Raw genomic sequence first — 15,005 nt, forward strand, 5'->3', positions numbered from 1 at the left:
CTGCGGCCGCCCTCAGGAGGAGGGGCCCAGTGGAGGACTTTAAAGATTCCAAGAAAGGCTCCATTCTCTCCTGGGACCTTAGCCCACCCCTGGCCTGAGGAGACAGGAGGCCCAGCTGACCAGGAAGTAGCGAGAGGCATAGGAACGTCGGGACCTGAGCAAACACACCAAGGAAGAGGCGGGGAGTTCTGGGGACCTGGAGGCATCGGGGCTGGCGCTGCGGAGTCTGGGGCCCTGGCTGGGAAGCCGCCAGACTCCCGAGCAGAGCGGCCTCTCTGGCTGGGCTGTGCCAGGGCCGATGTTTGTCCACCTAGGGAGAGGGTAAGTGTGAGGTCCTAGGGGCCATGGGAGACTTGCAGCGGCACCATGAGCTGAGCGGAACACCCAGAAAGGACCCTTTCCTGCTCCCTGGTGGGACCATGCCCGTGCAGGGGCCCCAGAGGAGGCTGCTAGGTGACCCCAACTCCACCTCCCCTGCCACCCCCCACCTCGGGCTGCCTGCCAACCAGACTGGGCCTCAGTGTCTGGAGGCTTCTGTCCCCGATGGGCTTTTCCTCAGCCTGGGGCTGGTGAGCCTGGTGGAGAATGTGCTGGTGGTGGCCGTCATTGCCAAGAACTGCAACCTGCACTCACCCATGTACTACTTCATCGGCTGCCTGGCTGTGTCTGACCTGCTGGTGAGTGGGAGCCACGTACTGGAGGCTGCTGTCATGCTGCTGCTGGAGGCGGGCGCTCTGGCCACCAGGGCCGCCGTGGTGCAGCAGCTGGAGGACATAATCGATGGGCTCATCTGTGGCTCCATGGTGTCCAGCCTGTGCTTCCTGGGTGTCATCGCCGTGGACCGCTATCTCTCCATCTTCTATGCACTGCGATACCACAGCATTGTGACTCTGCCCCGGGCGTGGCGAGCCATCTTGGCCATCTGGGTGGCCAGTGCCGTCTCCAGCATGCTTTTTACTGCCTATGGCCGCCACAAGGCCACCCTGCTTTGTCTGGTCAGCTTCTTTGTGGCCATGCTGGTGCTCCTGGTCATGCTCTATGCCCACATGCTCACCCGTGCGTGCCAGCATGCCCGGGGCAATGCCCAGCTCCACAAGAGGCAGCGTCCCATTAACCAGGGCTTTAGCCTCAAGGGGGCCGCCACCCTCACCATCCTGCTGGGCATTTTCTTCCTCTGCTGGGGCCCCTTCTTCCTGTACCTCCTGCTCATCGTCCTGTGCCCTCAGCACCCCACTTGCAGCTGCATCTTCAAGAACTTCAATCTCTTCCTCACCCTCATCATATGCAACTCCATCGTCAACCCCCTCATCTATGCTTTCTGCAGCCAAGAGCTGCGAAAGACACTCCAAGATGTGCTGCTGTGCTCTTGGTGAGGGGAGGGGGCCTGCAGGCCCAAAGCCAGGCTGCTGGGCAGAGGGAAGTGGTGACATCATGTGGCCCAATTCCTGTGTGCCAGATAGGACAGGCTGACAGCATCTGAAGGTGTGGACACACAGGCCCTCTAGGACCAGAGAGGAATAAGGAATCTCCAGGAGGAGGTGTGGGGAATACAGGAGGCTGAGGAGATGGTGGGTCACGGCTGACATGCTGCCCACTCCAGCTCCATGGACCCACCCTCATCCTCCTTTGCTGCCAGCTCCGGGGTTTGTGCCTCTGCCCACTGGGATGTGAAGTCTGTGTTGGCAGCAAGAGTCCTCAGGAGTGCTGTTCCCAGGGAGGGCCTCTGGAGAAAGGACTGACCAGCAAGACCTGGCCTTGCAGGGCTGCTCAGAAGGAAATAATCTGCATCGAGCAGGACCATGACTGCAGGAGTCACAGTGGGAGGGTGGAGCTGATACCTCCTAAGGCTCTGTGGGAGGGAGAGCTGGGCACTCAGCCCATCTGTGTGCACCCAGCAGATGGTGCCAGCCAATGCCTGTTCGCAAGGCAGAGGCTGTGGGTCTGAATCAGCAGCCAGTGCCCAGGGTCTCAGGGCCAGGAAGTGGTCTGGTAATAAATGCTCAATACAGCCTCATTGTCATCTGCCTTGGCTTCTTCCAGAAGCTGCTTGAAGCTTGAGAGCAGAGGAAGGGGGAAAGGGTGGAGTGTGAGGGATGAGCAGGGAGATGTAAGTCCCTGAAACCATGGTTGGCCTGCCTAGGTGAGGAAACCACAGCCCCAGAGGATCCCCAGTGCCCGAGGCTTTGCCCAAGGGGAAAAGCATGGAGACCCAAAGCACACCTACTCTGATCCTGCATCTTTGCTCTCTCTCCATGGTGCAAACTCTAGCCCAGAGCAGCAAGAGTTAGGAGCAGCAGCTGCCCCTGATCAGGTCACCTCCGTGATGACGAGACTGGCATATTGTCCAGCCTGCCCTCAGCTGCAGCAGAAGCTGGACCACCATGACCCACTTTTGGTCCTGCAGCCCCTCCTCCATGTCTGCTCTGAGGTGCCCCAGGGGCCCACGGTGCAGGGGGTGCTGGGGGCTGCTTTCTCTAGCACTGCCCTCCTGGAAGCGGGGTCAGTGCTCAGCCAGCTCCGGGAGGTGTTTGAGGCAAGGCCTCCCACAATGGGGTGAGGCTGCCCAGGGACTTCAGGGAGTGTCCAAGTCCCGGAGAGTGAGCATCTGGGGTGCACCATGTGGCCTGGTTTGGGAGCCCTTGGGTCCTCCCTTTGCTGCAATCCTGGGCTTCTTCCTGAGGAGCCCACCTGGTATCCCCCACAGACACTGAGCATAGTCAAGCCCCTTCCTGGCAGTCTCAGTGGAGGCAACAGTGATGGTACCAGCTAGCTCACAGGCAGGCTAGTAATGCCTGCAGCCATTGCAGCCCCCTGACCAGCCACCCCAGCTCTGTCCCTGCCAGTCCCCACCCACGCTGGCAGCTCTAGCCCTGACTGCCAGCCATGGAGCTGGGAGCTGGTTCCCAGCAGGGCCAGCCTTTGCTGGGAGACAAGACAGTGAGTCAGCCTTGAACCTGGCACCAAAGCCCTCTGGGGATGGAAGGGGAGCTAGCCTGGCCCAGTGCCAGCCTGCAGGGAGGCAGGGCAGATGGGTGATGGGTCCTGGCCGACAGGATGCTGCAAAGTTTCTTTTTTTGCCCAGAGAGGCACAGCTGAGTCCTGGGAAAAGCAAAATGCTCAGCAAGGGCCCCCCTGACCAGGGACAGGGAGGGGCTCCAGGTGGCCAGAAGCCAACCACAGAAAGCCACATCATGGACATATTGTGGGGGAGGGGTGTCTCCTGAGAACAAAAGATCCATTTCTAGACTAGTCAAACTGGGGAGCTTCAGGAAGGGAAAGAGAGGGGCACATACAAGGCACAACAGCACACCCCTGGGGACACAGCCTGGACAAAGGCACCCGTGGCCTGCTCGATCTGCTGCTTGTAAGACGTCCACGCACTGTGGCTGAGGTCCTTCCTGAAGGGTTTGTTACTGAATCATCAGAAGGACCTTGTTATGAGATGACTCCTTTGTCATGTCTGACCCCAGGAGAACATTAAGCCAGTGGTATATGTAGGTGTAATGCAAGGTTTGTGCTCCGTGTCCACTTCACACCCTCCTTTCTCCTCTGAAACGAGGACTCTGTCTCAGTTTGCCCCTGATGCACATACTCCCCACATAGCCACCCCCTTCCATGTTTCGTTGGCCTCACTTGAACCAAGGGTCCAGGGGTACAGGTGACATCAGGGAGTGAGTCAGACGGAAGCCACCACCCGCCATCCCCTGCCCTATAGATCCCTCGCTTGACTTGGGTCCTTATGACCACTCCTGACACCAGTATTCCTGAGCAGCAGCTACAACTTGGTGGCGTGACTCGTGGCGCCGAAAGCATCCCCACATCCACTGGCAGGGTCCATCTGGAATCTCATGGCAGCCCCCCGGGTAGGCGGCGCAGGTGGCACCCCCACTGCAGAGGACAGTGACGCTCCAGTGCCTTTGGAACCCGCCACCGCCCTCCCTCCCTCACTCACAGCCGCTCTACTCAGACGTTTCTGAGCCTGCCCTGCTTCCTTCTCCAGCGTTCAGCAGCTCCTGCAGCCTTTTCCTGCGCCCCCACCCCTAAGGATCCAGCGGAGCTCGGAGTCCCTTGTCTGTCCCTTCATGCCAAAGACGGGGCGTGGGAGGCGTCCATCTCGGCCTTTCGGGGTGGGCATATGGGATGGGTCCCAAAACAGGTTTGCAAAGAAAGACCTTCTGTGCAAAGCTACGGGGCGGGGCCCGAGGCCAAGGGGGCTCCCATTGTCCCCCCCGGAACCAGCCCCTCCTTCTGCGGCGCGGGGCCCGGGGCCGAGGCTGCAGGCCGGTGCCGCATTGGCGGCGGCGCCCCGATTGGCCACGCGGAGACGCCGCCCGGGCGCGGCGGGCGGGGCTCGACCTATAAGTGCGGGCGGCGGGGCGGCCGACTCTCCGCAGCCAGCCCGCCGTCCGCGCGCGTCCCGCAGCCGCCGCCCCACGCCCGAGCATGAGGGAGATCGTGCACATCCAGGCCGGCCAGTGCGGCAACCAGATCGGGGCCAAGGTGAGGCCGCGCGCCCCCGGGGGAGGGAAGCGGAGAGCCGCACCCGGAGCCACGCTCGCTCTTCAAGCCGAGAACAAAGGGGTCCCCCCGGGTCCCCGCCCTGCCCGCGCCGCGCCGCCGCCTTCTGCCCCTGTTCGGTAGCCTCGGGCGGGGTGCGCAGCGCGGCGATGCAGCTGGGGCCCTGTTGGCCGTGGCCTTCGTCGTTGGGGTCGCAGCTCAGCCTTGATCGAGATGGGGGCGGTGGGCATTTTGGGTGGGGCACCGCCCTCAAAGCCGTCGTGATTCCCCGGGGACAGGATGCCCCCCCAGCGGCCACAGCCGCCCCCAGGCCCCCAGGCTCGCTCTGACAACCTTTGGTTTCCTGGCCCCACCCTGTGCCTTTGTTGGGGGAGGGGTTGGGCCCGGACACGGGATGACCTTGGTCCAGGACTGGACTGTCCCTCAGCTTGGCCCCGCCTGGGCAGCCACCCCCGTGGTTGGACGTCGTCCACACAAGGTCTGCCGATTCTGGGGTTGGACTGGGAACAAAGCCGGACTCGGGTGGAGACCCGCATCACCGCATCCCCATTGTTAGCCCACCTCACAGATGTTGGGACTGAATGCAGTTCCCACGCGTACCCAGGAGACAGGGGTCATGTCCCCAAGTCTGGGAGGTTGTCCTTTCCTAAGGTCACACGCTGCCTCCGGCTCTCCGTCCCTCAGATGTCCAGCGCGGGGCTTGGGCTGGGTGGGTGGGTCCTGCTGGCCCGGGGGTCCGCTCGGAACAACGTGGGAAGGGGTGGCTTTGTCAGGACCAAGGCCAGTGACCCAGGGAGGGGACGGGTGCGAGCTTTTTTCCTGTCGGAGTCGGTGGGAGGAGACAGGTCCTGGAGGGGAAGGGGCCGAGGAAAGGCGGCCTCTAGAGGATGTTGCCATGGAAACCAGGCAAGAACAAAAACCTAATTACCACAGGGCTGGGGCGGCCACGTGGCTGAATTGTAAATTGCAGCTTGGGCTCTGGGGTGGAGGTGCCTGGGATGCGGGGCGGGGGCGGGGGCGAGCGGGGATGGCAGCGGGAAACTCCCTGATCCCAGCAGACGCTGTGCCTGCCCGAGGAAAGGGGTAGGGGAGGGGCAGGCCTGGGGGTCGACGGCTTCAAATCAAATCCGGGCTCCTGGGGCAGTCACCGACAGCTGCCCTGGCCCGGTGGGAGGGGCCAAGGGCTCATTAACGTGGTCTCGGGGGCCCGGGCAGCCCTGAGCATCTGCTGCTAGGAGGGTCGCGGGTCACTGCAGGGAGGGAGGACGGCCCCGAGTCCGCCTGTGCCCGCGGGAATGGTGATCCAGTGATGCCCGCTCCTATGTCGGGCGAAGGATGGTCCGCACCCAGGCCGCGGCTCAGTGAGGGGCGGGCAAGGCAGAGGCGGAGGCCTGAGTGCGGAACAGTGCCCTCAGCAGACATTGCTCTCCTGCCTCTCAGGTCTGTGGCCCTCGGGTTTGCGCATTACTTTTTTTTTCCTTTTGGGTTGATTTTCTTAAGTTATGTTTGTTTTTAAAAATTATTATCTGATCGTTTCTAACAATTCAAACGAGAGAGGTGTATTTTGGGTGGAAGGAATGTTTCTTCCCTTTTCCATCGGTGGCCTCTACGGTGACCCAAGGGTGGACGCCGTTGAGCAGCTTCCTTACAGCACGCTGCCCCAGAAAGTCTCCAGAGGGCAAACCCGAAGAAAGCAAAGCCCCTGGGCCAGGCACGGGTGGGGATTTTGCCTGCCCCGCCTGTGCTGGCCTCTGCCCTACCCATGCACCTTGACCATCTCAGTGTCCCACTCCCATGCTGTTGTGGGCTCCCTGGTGAGGGAAGAGCAGACTTTTCCTGTCCATTACCAGCAACAGATGACTGGGATGGGCAGAGAGGCTGCTTTCCCTTTTGGGGTCCTTGCCTGGCTCAGTGGTATAGGTAGTGGGCTTTAGGGCGGGGCCTGGTTGTGAGGGATGTAGGGAGGGTTGGGCGATCCGGGGCTGGGGAGAGAACACGCCTCTGCTCAGAGGTGGCACGATGGCATTGACGACTCGTGACAATGACCACTACGTGTTAGGCACTGTTCTGCCGGGTGCATGCATTCTGCACATCACCTCCCAGGGATGAGGCGGGAGCAGGCATCGCCCTTCCCCCAAAGAGGAGAACGAGGTTCGGGGATGTTGAGGCACCTGTCCCGGAGGGACAGGGAGGGAGTTTGAGTCTAGGGTTGCATTGGTACGTCAGGATGGGCGAGGGACTCCCGAATCCCCACAACGGGGGAATGCGTCCGAGGACCCCCCCTTCCATTCCCCGCCCCTAGTCGGGCAGGGCCCCCCTGGAGCCTTTGTCTGTGCCCCCCGCCTCCCGGCCGCTGGGCGGGGCCTCGGAGGGGCGGGGCCTTGGCCCTGACTGCCGATGGGAGGAGGGATTCCTGGTTTCCTCGAATCCGCCCCCTCTCCCAGCCCCTCCTGGGTCTGGGTGGTGCTGGCTGTGGGCCGGTGGGAAAAGGCATGGGGTCCTGCCAGGGCGCAGCGCCCCTGATTCTTCCAGCCCTCCATCCGGAGGGCCACTTCCCCGCTCCGGAGCGCGGCACGGAAAGGGGTCAGCACCCTGGACAGCGCCGAGGGCGTAGGACCGGGACCATCCCTGCAAACGCCGCCGTGGGGTCTGAAATCGGAGACCTGGTGTGGGCCCACGGCCATCTGGCAGGTGTCTCATCTGTAGTGATAATCACAATTACTTAATTGGCGAAATTGCACTTTATCGCTTATTAAATGTTACATAATATATTTCACTAATAAGCTGTTCGTTAATTTTACATTACAATTTTTATTAGTTTTTAATTACAAAGGCATTAATATATTCTTCTTAAAAATTGAAACGTTGCAGATAAGGCTAAAGTTTCCCGTTAACCACTTCACCCCTCCTTCAAGTGGGACAAGCTTGTTTTCCATTTTTCCAGTCTGTTACCTGTGCATGAGCACCTATGCATCATTGTAGAAAAATATAGCATCTGTTGTGAGGTTTCCTTTTTTACTCTACATATCATTGTGCAATGTGCCTTTTCAAGCTTCAAGGACGTGTCTTGGAGAGCTGCTTATATCAATAATGATCTTTTACTGCATCACAGTATTCCAAAGGATAGTGATTTTTAAAAATTACCTTTTGTTTTTATTTGTTACCCATGCATGTGGCTTCACAAACTTAAATAGCACCTAAGGCTTCTTAACTCACTGAAGCAGACATTTGTTGAATGCTTTTAAGTGTCAGGCCTTTCACTAACCACTTGGTGTGGGTACCATTAACGTGTCCACTTTGCAGATGAGAAAACTGAAGTCCTGAGTGGTGAAGTCACCAGAACATACTGGCTGGTGCTGGGATCTGCCCTCACCCTGGTCCATTGTTCCCCCAGGAGACGATACTTTCTATAGATGTGTTGATGGCACCACTGCTGAGTCACTCTCCTGGCCTCACACTTACTGTCCCAAGCTCATCCCTCCTCTACAGGGGCTGTGGATGTCCCTGAAGCCAAGGGCTTTGGGTGTCCCAGGGCTGCGGGGAGCAAGGCCCCTAGTTCAAGCGCTCAGGCAGCCTCAGGGCTAAGGAGGGCGAGGAGAGCCGAGGAGTGGTAGGAAGCTCTGTTCAGGCCCTGAACGCCTCAGTGACATTTCTGTGTGTTTATTTTTTCTTATTCTAAATCAATACACACTTAATGCAAAAAGGAAACTTGGCAATGACAAAAATGCACAAGGGAGGGAAGAAGTCCACCCAGCTGCCACCCTCACTGAGAGATGGTCCCTAATAGTCTTTCTGGGTGAGCTGCCAAGACTCTTCTGTGCAGTTTATAATAGTGACACTGTTCATACTTACCAGTTGAATTTATTTTTTAATCTTTTTTTTTGAGAAGTTAACGTGTGCGTGACAAAGAATTCTACAAGAATCAAGGGAAAAGAAATTTCTCCCCCAGCCTGGGACCATATTCCCAGTCAGAGCTGCCTGGAGCAGCTTCTGTGTGCCTCAGAGATGGCCGTACACAGAACGGCACGTGCAAGCTGGTTTCTAGCTGCTTCACCGAGCAGTCTTTTCTCCAGTACATGGTTCACACGCAGAGGCCTCCTCCTCGAGGTCTCCATACCCGTTCATCTTCTGAAGTCACCACGACCCTGAGTAGCAAAGAAGGTGCTGGGAAGTCAGTCGTAGCATGTGACCAGTGACCTTGCCTCTGTGGGCTGACTGCTCCCTGCCAGCCTGGGAATGCCCTGGGGGATTGGGGGGCAGAGTTCGGTGCAGCCTGCACCCAAGGGTTGTGTCTTCATTGCATACATATGTGCTAATAATCCCACAGCACTCAGCATCCATCTTGCCTGTTGACAGGCTTCACATGATTAACTTGCTTTATTCCCACAAAGACCTGTTTTCATCATCAGGCACACTGAACAGATGTGGTCCCCACGGCACAGAGAGTCTTCGGGGCCTGGCCAAGTTTACACATTTGGGAAGGGGAAGACCAGTTCCTAAGTCTCAGCCCTGCTCTGGGCTCTCCTGCCCTCCACAGTGGGACCAGAGTTTGAGAAGCACTGTGGGTCCTGCCCAAGTGGGAGCAGGGCAGGAAGGCACAGGCAGTGTGGAGAGCAAGTCCTGGGCGCTGAGCCTGTGCTGGCTCTGAGGACAGGCTGGGCAACCCCAGGCAAGTCTTTTCCCACTTGGGCCCCTGTTGTTCTTGTTGGCTGAGGCAGACCCTGACACTGAGGAGCACGCATATCCTGGATTCTATCTGTCAGTTACTGTGGGCAGCTCTTTACCACCTCTGTGCCTCAGTTTCCTCATCTGAAAAAAGGGAATAATGGAAACTACCCTAAGAGGGAATTTATTACAAACCCCTCATGGAGAAGTGGCTTGTCCAAGGCCCCTGATCAGCAAGTGCAGAATTGGGTCTGTGTCTGTTGAGCCCTGAACCAGCCTGGGATCCTGGTCACTTTGGATGTGCATGTTTATTGCAACAATTTTCTGACAGATGACAGAGTGTGGGGCTCTTTTCTGAAGTCACTCAGAGGAGCTAATGCCGGCTTTGGGTCCAAGCCCCTAATTTTACACCTAGGGCTACAAGGCCATGGGAGGGAAAGGGCATTTGGGCACTTCATCAGGTCTGACCACTTCATCTTCAGTAAGGTTCCACTGTCCCACACTCTGGTGACAGACCCCATCACAAGCAGATCAATAGAAAAAAGCAAAGTCACCCCTCACCATGGTCTTTCCCTCCTTTCCCCTCAGTTCTGGGAGGTTATCAGCGATGAGCACGGTATAGACCCCAGTGGCAACTATGTGGGAGACTCAGACCTGCAGTTGGAGCGTATCAGTGTCTACTACAACGAGGCATCTTGTGAGTCCCCAGCCCCCATCATTGACCTGGAGGGAGGGGAGGGAGGGCACTTTGACTGCTGGATCCCAGCATCTCTACCCAACTATTGGTTGGCTGGCAGTTATAGACCAAAGACTCACAGAATAAAGACAAGGAATCCCAGTGACTGCCATCAAACATGTTTAATGGCCAGGAGACAACCAGGCCCTGCCCTAGAGCCCACTACCTGTACCCGTACGCACAGCCCAGGGGAATGGACAGGGCTTGGCAGAGTCCTGAAGGCCCCCTCAGAGGCCCACAGGAGGGACCCAAGCAGGGATCAACTGTAAGGGGGCTCCAGCAGGAGCTGTTGAGCAACTGGTGTAAAATGATGCCCATTTTGAACTGGTGAAATGCTAGCCGGCCCAAGTAGGCGCGGGTTCTGGTCCTGTTTGTCCATGGTGCTGAGTGTGATCCCCATTTCAATGTAGTTCTAGCCTCTTTGATCCGAGTCTGAGTTCTTAATAGCTAGAGCAGAAGGCTGGCAGGCCAGGACAGGGTTTAGAGAGGAGGAGTCTCTGAGCCTCTGTCACCTACATAACCCAGCCCTGTCCCCTCAGCTCACAAGTATGTACCTCGGGCCATCCTGGTGGACCTGGAGCCTGGAACCATGGACAGCGTCCGGTCAGGGGCCTTTGGGCACCTCTTCAGGCCCGACAACTTCATCTTCGGTAAGGCCCCACTGTCCCACACCCTGACGGCAGATCCCATCACAGGCAGATCCAGAACAGCAGAAACAAGAGCAAGGTTGCCCCTCGCCATGGTCTTGCAGAGCAGAGCTGATCTCCCCAGCGGGCAGTTGGCAAGAGACCCACAGGGTTCTGTGCAGTAAATAGAAACCACACGTGTATTTCAGTAAGAGTGACGTATAAAAGAATTAAGATAACAGGATTGTCAGCTGGTGGGACAGAAGTTGGGGTCTTTGGAGGACTGGATCTGAGGGGAGCATAGCCGCCCTGACAGCAGGACTGCAGGGCTTGGCTCAGCAAGAGGAAGAGGGCTGCATCTGGCTTCTGCCTTCCAGAGTTCAGTACCCTGGCCGTGTGCATCGATCCACACCCAGACCCTGAGCTGCAAGGGATTCTAGAGGCTGCAGTTCATGCTTCCAGCAGGGCTGGCCAGAGGGTGGAGGTGGGCTGGAGGGGATGGACTCACCCAGGATGGCCTCGAGGCAGAGGCAACTCCAGGTTCTCAGTGCCTGTCCAGAGCACTTAACACTGGGCACCAGACAGGTGGGTCTCCAACGCAGCATAGCTGATGTGGAGAGCCTGGAGTGAGAAGCTGGGGGCACCGTTACTTCATAGATGGGAGCAGGCACTGGAGGTCTGACTGTCTATCCGCCCTGTCTGCAGGTCAGAGTGGGGCTGGCAACAACTGGGCCAAGGGCCACTATACGGAGGGCGCCGAGCTGGTGGACTCGGTCCTGGACGTGGTGCGCAAGGAGTGTGAGAATTGCGACTGCCTGCAGGGCTTCCAGCTGACCCACTCGCTGGGTGGGGGCACCGGGTCAGGGATGGGCACGCTGCTCATCAGCAAGGTGCGCGAGGAGTACCCCGACCGCATCATGAACACCTTCAGCGTGGTGCCCTCGCCCAAGGTGTCCGACACGGTAGTGGAGCCCTACAACGCCACCCTGTCCATCCACCAGCTGGTGGAGAACACCGATGAGACCTACTGCATTGACAACGAGGCGCTCTACGACATCTGCTTCCGCACCCTCAAGCTGGCCACGCCCACCTATGGGGACCTCAACCACCTGGTGTCGGCCACCATGAGCGGCGTCACCACTTCCCTCCGCTTCCCCGGCCAGCTCAACGCCGACCTGCGCAAGCTGGCCGTGAACATGGTGCCCTTCCCCCGCCTGCACTTCTTCATGCCTGGCTTTGCCCCACTCACCGCCCGGGGCAGCCAGCAGTACCGCGCCCTGACGGTGCCCGAGCTCACTCAGCAGATGTTCGATGCCAAGAACATGATGGCCGCCTGCGACCCCCGCCATGGCCGCTACCTGACTGTGGCCACCGTCTTCCGTGGGCGCATGTCCATGAAGGAGGTGGACGAGCAGATGCTGGCCATCCAGAGCAAGAACAGCAGCTACTTCGTGGAGTGGATCCCCAACAACGTGAAGGTGGCTGTGTGCGACATCCCGCCCCGTGGGCTCAAGATGTCCTCCACCTTCATCGGCAACAGCACGGCCATCCAGGAGCTGTTCAAGCGCATCTCGGAGCAGTTCACGGCCATGTTCCGGCGCAAGGCCTTCCTGCACTGGTACACGGGCGAGGGCATGGACGAGATGGAGTTCACCGAGGCCGAGAGCAACATGAACGACCTGGTGTCCGAGTACCAGCAGTACCAGGACGCCACGGCTGAGGAGGAGGGCGAGATGTATGAAGACGACGAGGAGGAGTCCGAGGCCCAGGGCCCCAAGTGAGGCAGGTGGAGGGGTGGGGCCGGCTCACAGCCCAGCCGCGTAGCCACCGGCACCGCCCCCAGCCGCACCGCCCAGAGCCCCCAGTCTGTCCCTCGGCATCCCCGCCCCGCTCTGTCTTCCTGCGATAGTCTTTGCCTTCCTCGTGTTACTCGTTTGTCTCTATTGATAGCTCCAGGCCTGATGTCTTAGGTTTGTTTTGTTTTTTTACTGGTTTGTGTTTATATTTTGAGGGGAATACTTAATAAATTTATTGCTGTCAGATACCCTGCCTGGTGCTGGATATTTCTTTTTATTCTAAAGTTTGGGTCCAGAGGAACGAGGAGGGGCGGATGGGGAGGGCCAGGTGGGGGCAGGGAAAAGGGTCGTTACTCCCAGGCTGGTGGCTGAAACAGGGCTGTGCCTGGACCTGCAGGTGTCCTGGAAGTGGGGCCAGAGCAGGAATGGGCCAAGCCTGGTTGAAGCCTCATCCAGAACCCCAGGCAATGCTCTCCTGTGACTTGGGAACAATCCCTAGACTCCTATAGGGTGACCACAGTCCAGAGCTTTCCTCTGGCTTATCTGTGTGCTGTACATTAGAGGCAGGCAACCCAAGACCCACACTGGAGGTAGGAATGGGGGCCTTGACTGGTCCCCATGACAATGTGGCATGTTGGGGGGTTGAGCCCTGAGCCCTCCCTCACTGGCGGGTCGGGAACAGTGTGTAGGCCCCATGTGCCCCCTGGCTGTCATTTCCTGTGGCTGCAGGGCCCCTGGAAGGAGCGGACGTGCCTAGAATGAAGCAGAGACCCAGGAAGGCCTCACCTGCCATCCTACCATGAGCCTACACGGAGCATGGCTGGGCCCAGACACCTCTCCAGTCTGCCTTCCCTCACCCCACCCCCTGGGGCCAGGGGGGTCTTTGCCAAGCCTAACTACTTGTGGGACATGAAAGTCACTTCCGCACGTCATGCGGGCGTTAGTGCAGCTGAAGTGGGCTGGGGGGACTCTGGCCCTGAGGCACTCCCACCTTTGGTGTGGTCTGAGCAAGTGGAAAGCAAATGCCAGTAACTGGTGCCTGCTTTGCACCAGGCTGGCTGTGTTCACCACCACGAGCCCTGTGCTACCCCACCTCACCCACAGGGCGGCTGAGTCATGGCATGCATGACTGAGGAGGCCACGTGGTGCGTGGGCCCCAGCAGCTGGGTCCTCACCATCCGCATCCCTGGGGGATTCAGGGGCTGCTGGCCTCCACACAGCGGGGTGGAGTAGAGGGCTGCCCACAGTTCTGGTGCTCAAAGGGTTCCATAGCCAGAAAGAGTTGAGAGTCTTTGCAGTGTTGAAAAAGTCCGCCTGGCTCCTGACACCCACAGATGTCATGTTAAGTCCTCTGTGTTCCCTGGCCCTCTGATGAAACCCCGGTGATGCTGTGAGGTACCATCATCACTGTCCACATCTTATAGGCAAAGAAAAAGAGGCTTGGAGAAGTGAGGACATGTGCCAGCTGGCAAGAGGCAGAGCTGGGGTCTGGCCCAAGGCTGTGTACCTCTCTCTCCACTTTGCCTAAAGTGGTCCAAAAACAAACTCCCCTTCTGAGCTCCTGCGTCCACAAGAACTTCATCTTTGCTCACGTCATTCAGATGAACCTGACCCCTTGGCCACCCTGTCTTTGTGCAGTTGTCTTCAAGGCCGATACCTCCGTTCCTTGTCCATCCAGACCTGCAGTGCACCTCCAGCAGTAAGTGAGAGGTGCAGACTGTGGTGGTGGGGACGTGGGCAGGTGCGGGGGCAGGAGCTGGCACACCCACCCCAGCACATCCCTGCCACTCCTCTCCTGGGGGTGGGGTCTCCTTACCCAGCCCCTCTTCAGCTGGTTCGCCCCCATGGGTCTTTGGTTGCCCTTTCCTATGAGGAGCAATTCAGTTCTCTCCTGTTTCCCTTGATTGTATCTGCTCTTCACCCTACACTGTAGACATTGTGGAGCCAGCCCTGTGCCCTACATGAATTCCTGACCCACAACATCCTTGGCATGATGAAATGTCTGCTGCTTCATGCCACCTGGTTGTTATGCAGTAACAGAAAACAGGAACATACATGGCAACTATCTAGAGTAGCACATGGCCCATAATAAGGACCATATGTGCTAGCTCTCACATGCATCTGTTATTATGAGTGAGGGGAGTCTCTGTGGGGATGCATGGCCATGAGAGAGCGGGAGAAGCCGCTCAGCAGATGCTCAGTCCCACAGAACCTCCTAGGAGGGCTCTGGTCGGCCTGGGCACTGTCCAGTGTGGATGGTCCTACTGGACGGCATTTTGGGCCAGCCACCTCTTTGGATGTTTTTCCCTTAGCCCACCTGTCTATTTCAGCCAGTGTGAAGGGCTGGGGGCAACCGGGCCTGGGCATATTCTCAGCCCTGAAGTGGAGAAGTCTTAATCCTTCCTGTGCCCTCCGCCTAGCATGCAGAGGGCACTCAGGGTCTAGGGGATGATCTTACACCTAGGAGTAGGGTGCCAGAGCAAATGCAGGATTCTCAGTTAATTTGGAATTTCAGATAAACAAGAAATAATATTCCACTTTGGGGCATGTTAATATTCAGCACTTATTCCTTAGTTACTAAATCCAGTAACCCTAGGCTGGAGTCCTTAGCAGCTCTGAAGCTGGGCCTGTCCTGGGGAACAGGAGGACTTGAACTCTTTATTC

General features: G+C 58.1%; 1 protein-coding gene across 1 annotated transcript; it reads left to right on the plus strand.

The window, feature by feature from the left end:
• Positions 1–404: 404 nt before the first annotated feature.
• LOC118931645 (tubulin beta-3 chain) lies at positions 405–12,589 on the plus strand. The gene is given in 6 exon segments (XM_036924323.2): positions 405–1,369; positions 4,379–4,432; positions 4,434–4,500; positions 9,772–9,880; positions 10,459–10,569; positions 11,251–12,589. Coding segments are annotated over 6 exon segments (2,367 nt in total). The 5' UTR covers positions 405–419; the 3' UTR covers positions 12,327–12,589.
• The last annotated feature ends 2,416 nt before the right edge of the window (positions 12,590–15,005 follow it).

The sequence above is a fragment of the Manis pentadactyla genome, chromosome 15, assembly GCF_030020395.1.
Source record: "Manis pentadactyla isolate mManPen7 chromosome 15, mManPen7.hap1, whole genome shotgun sequence".
In the NCBI taxonomy this organism is placed as follows: Eukaryota; Metazoa; Chordata; class Mammalia; order Pholidota; family Manidae; genus Manis; species Manis pentadactyla.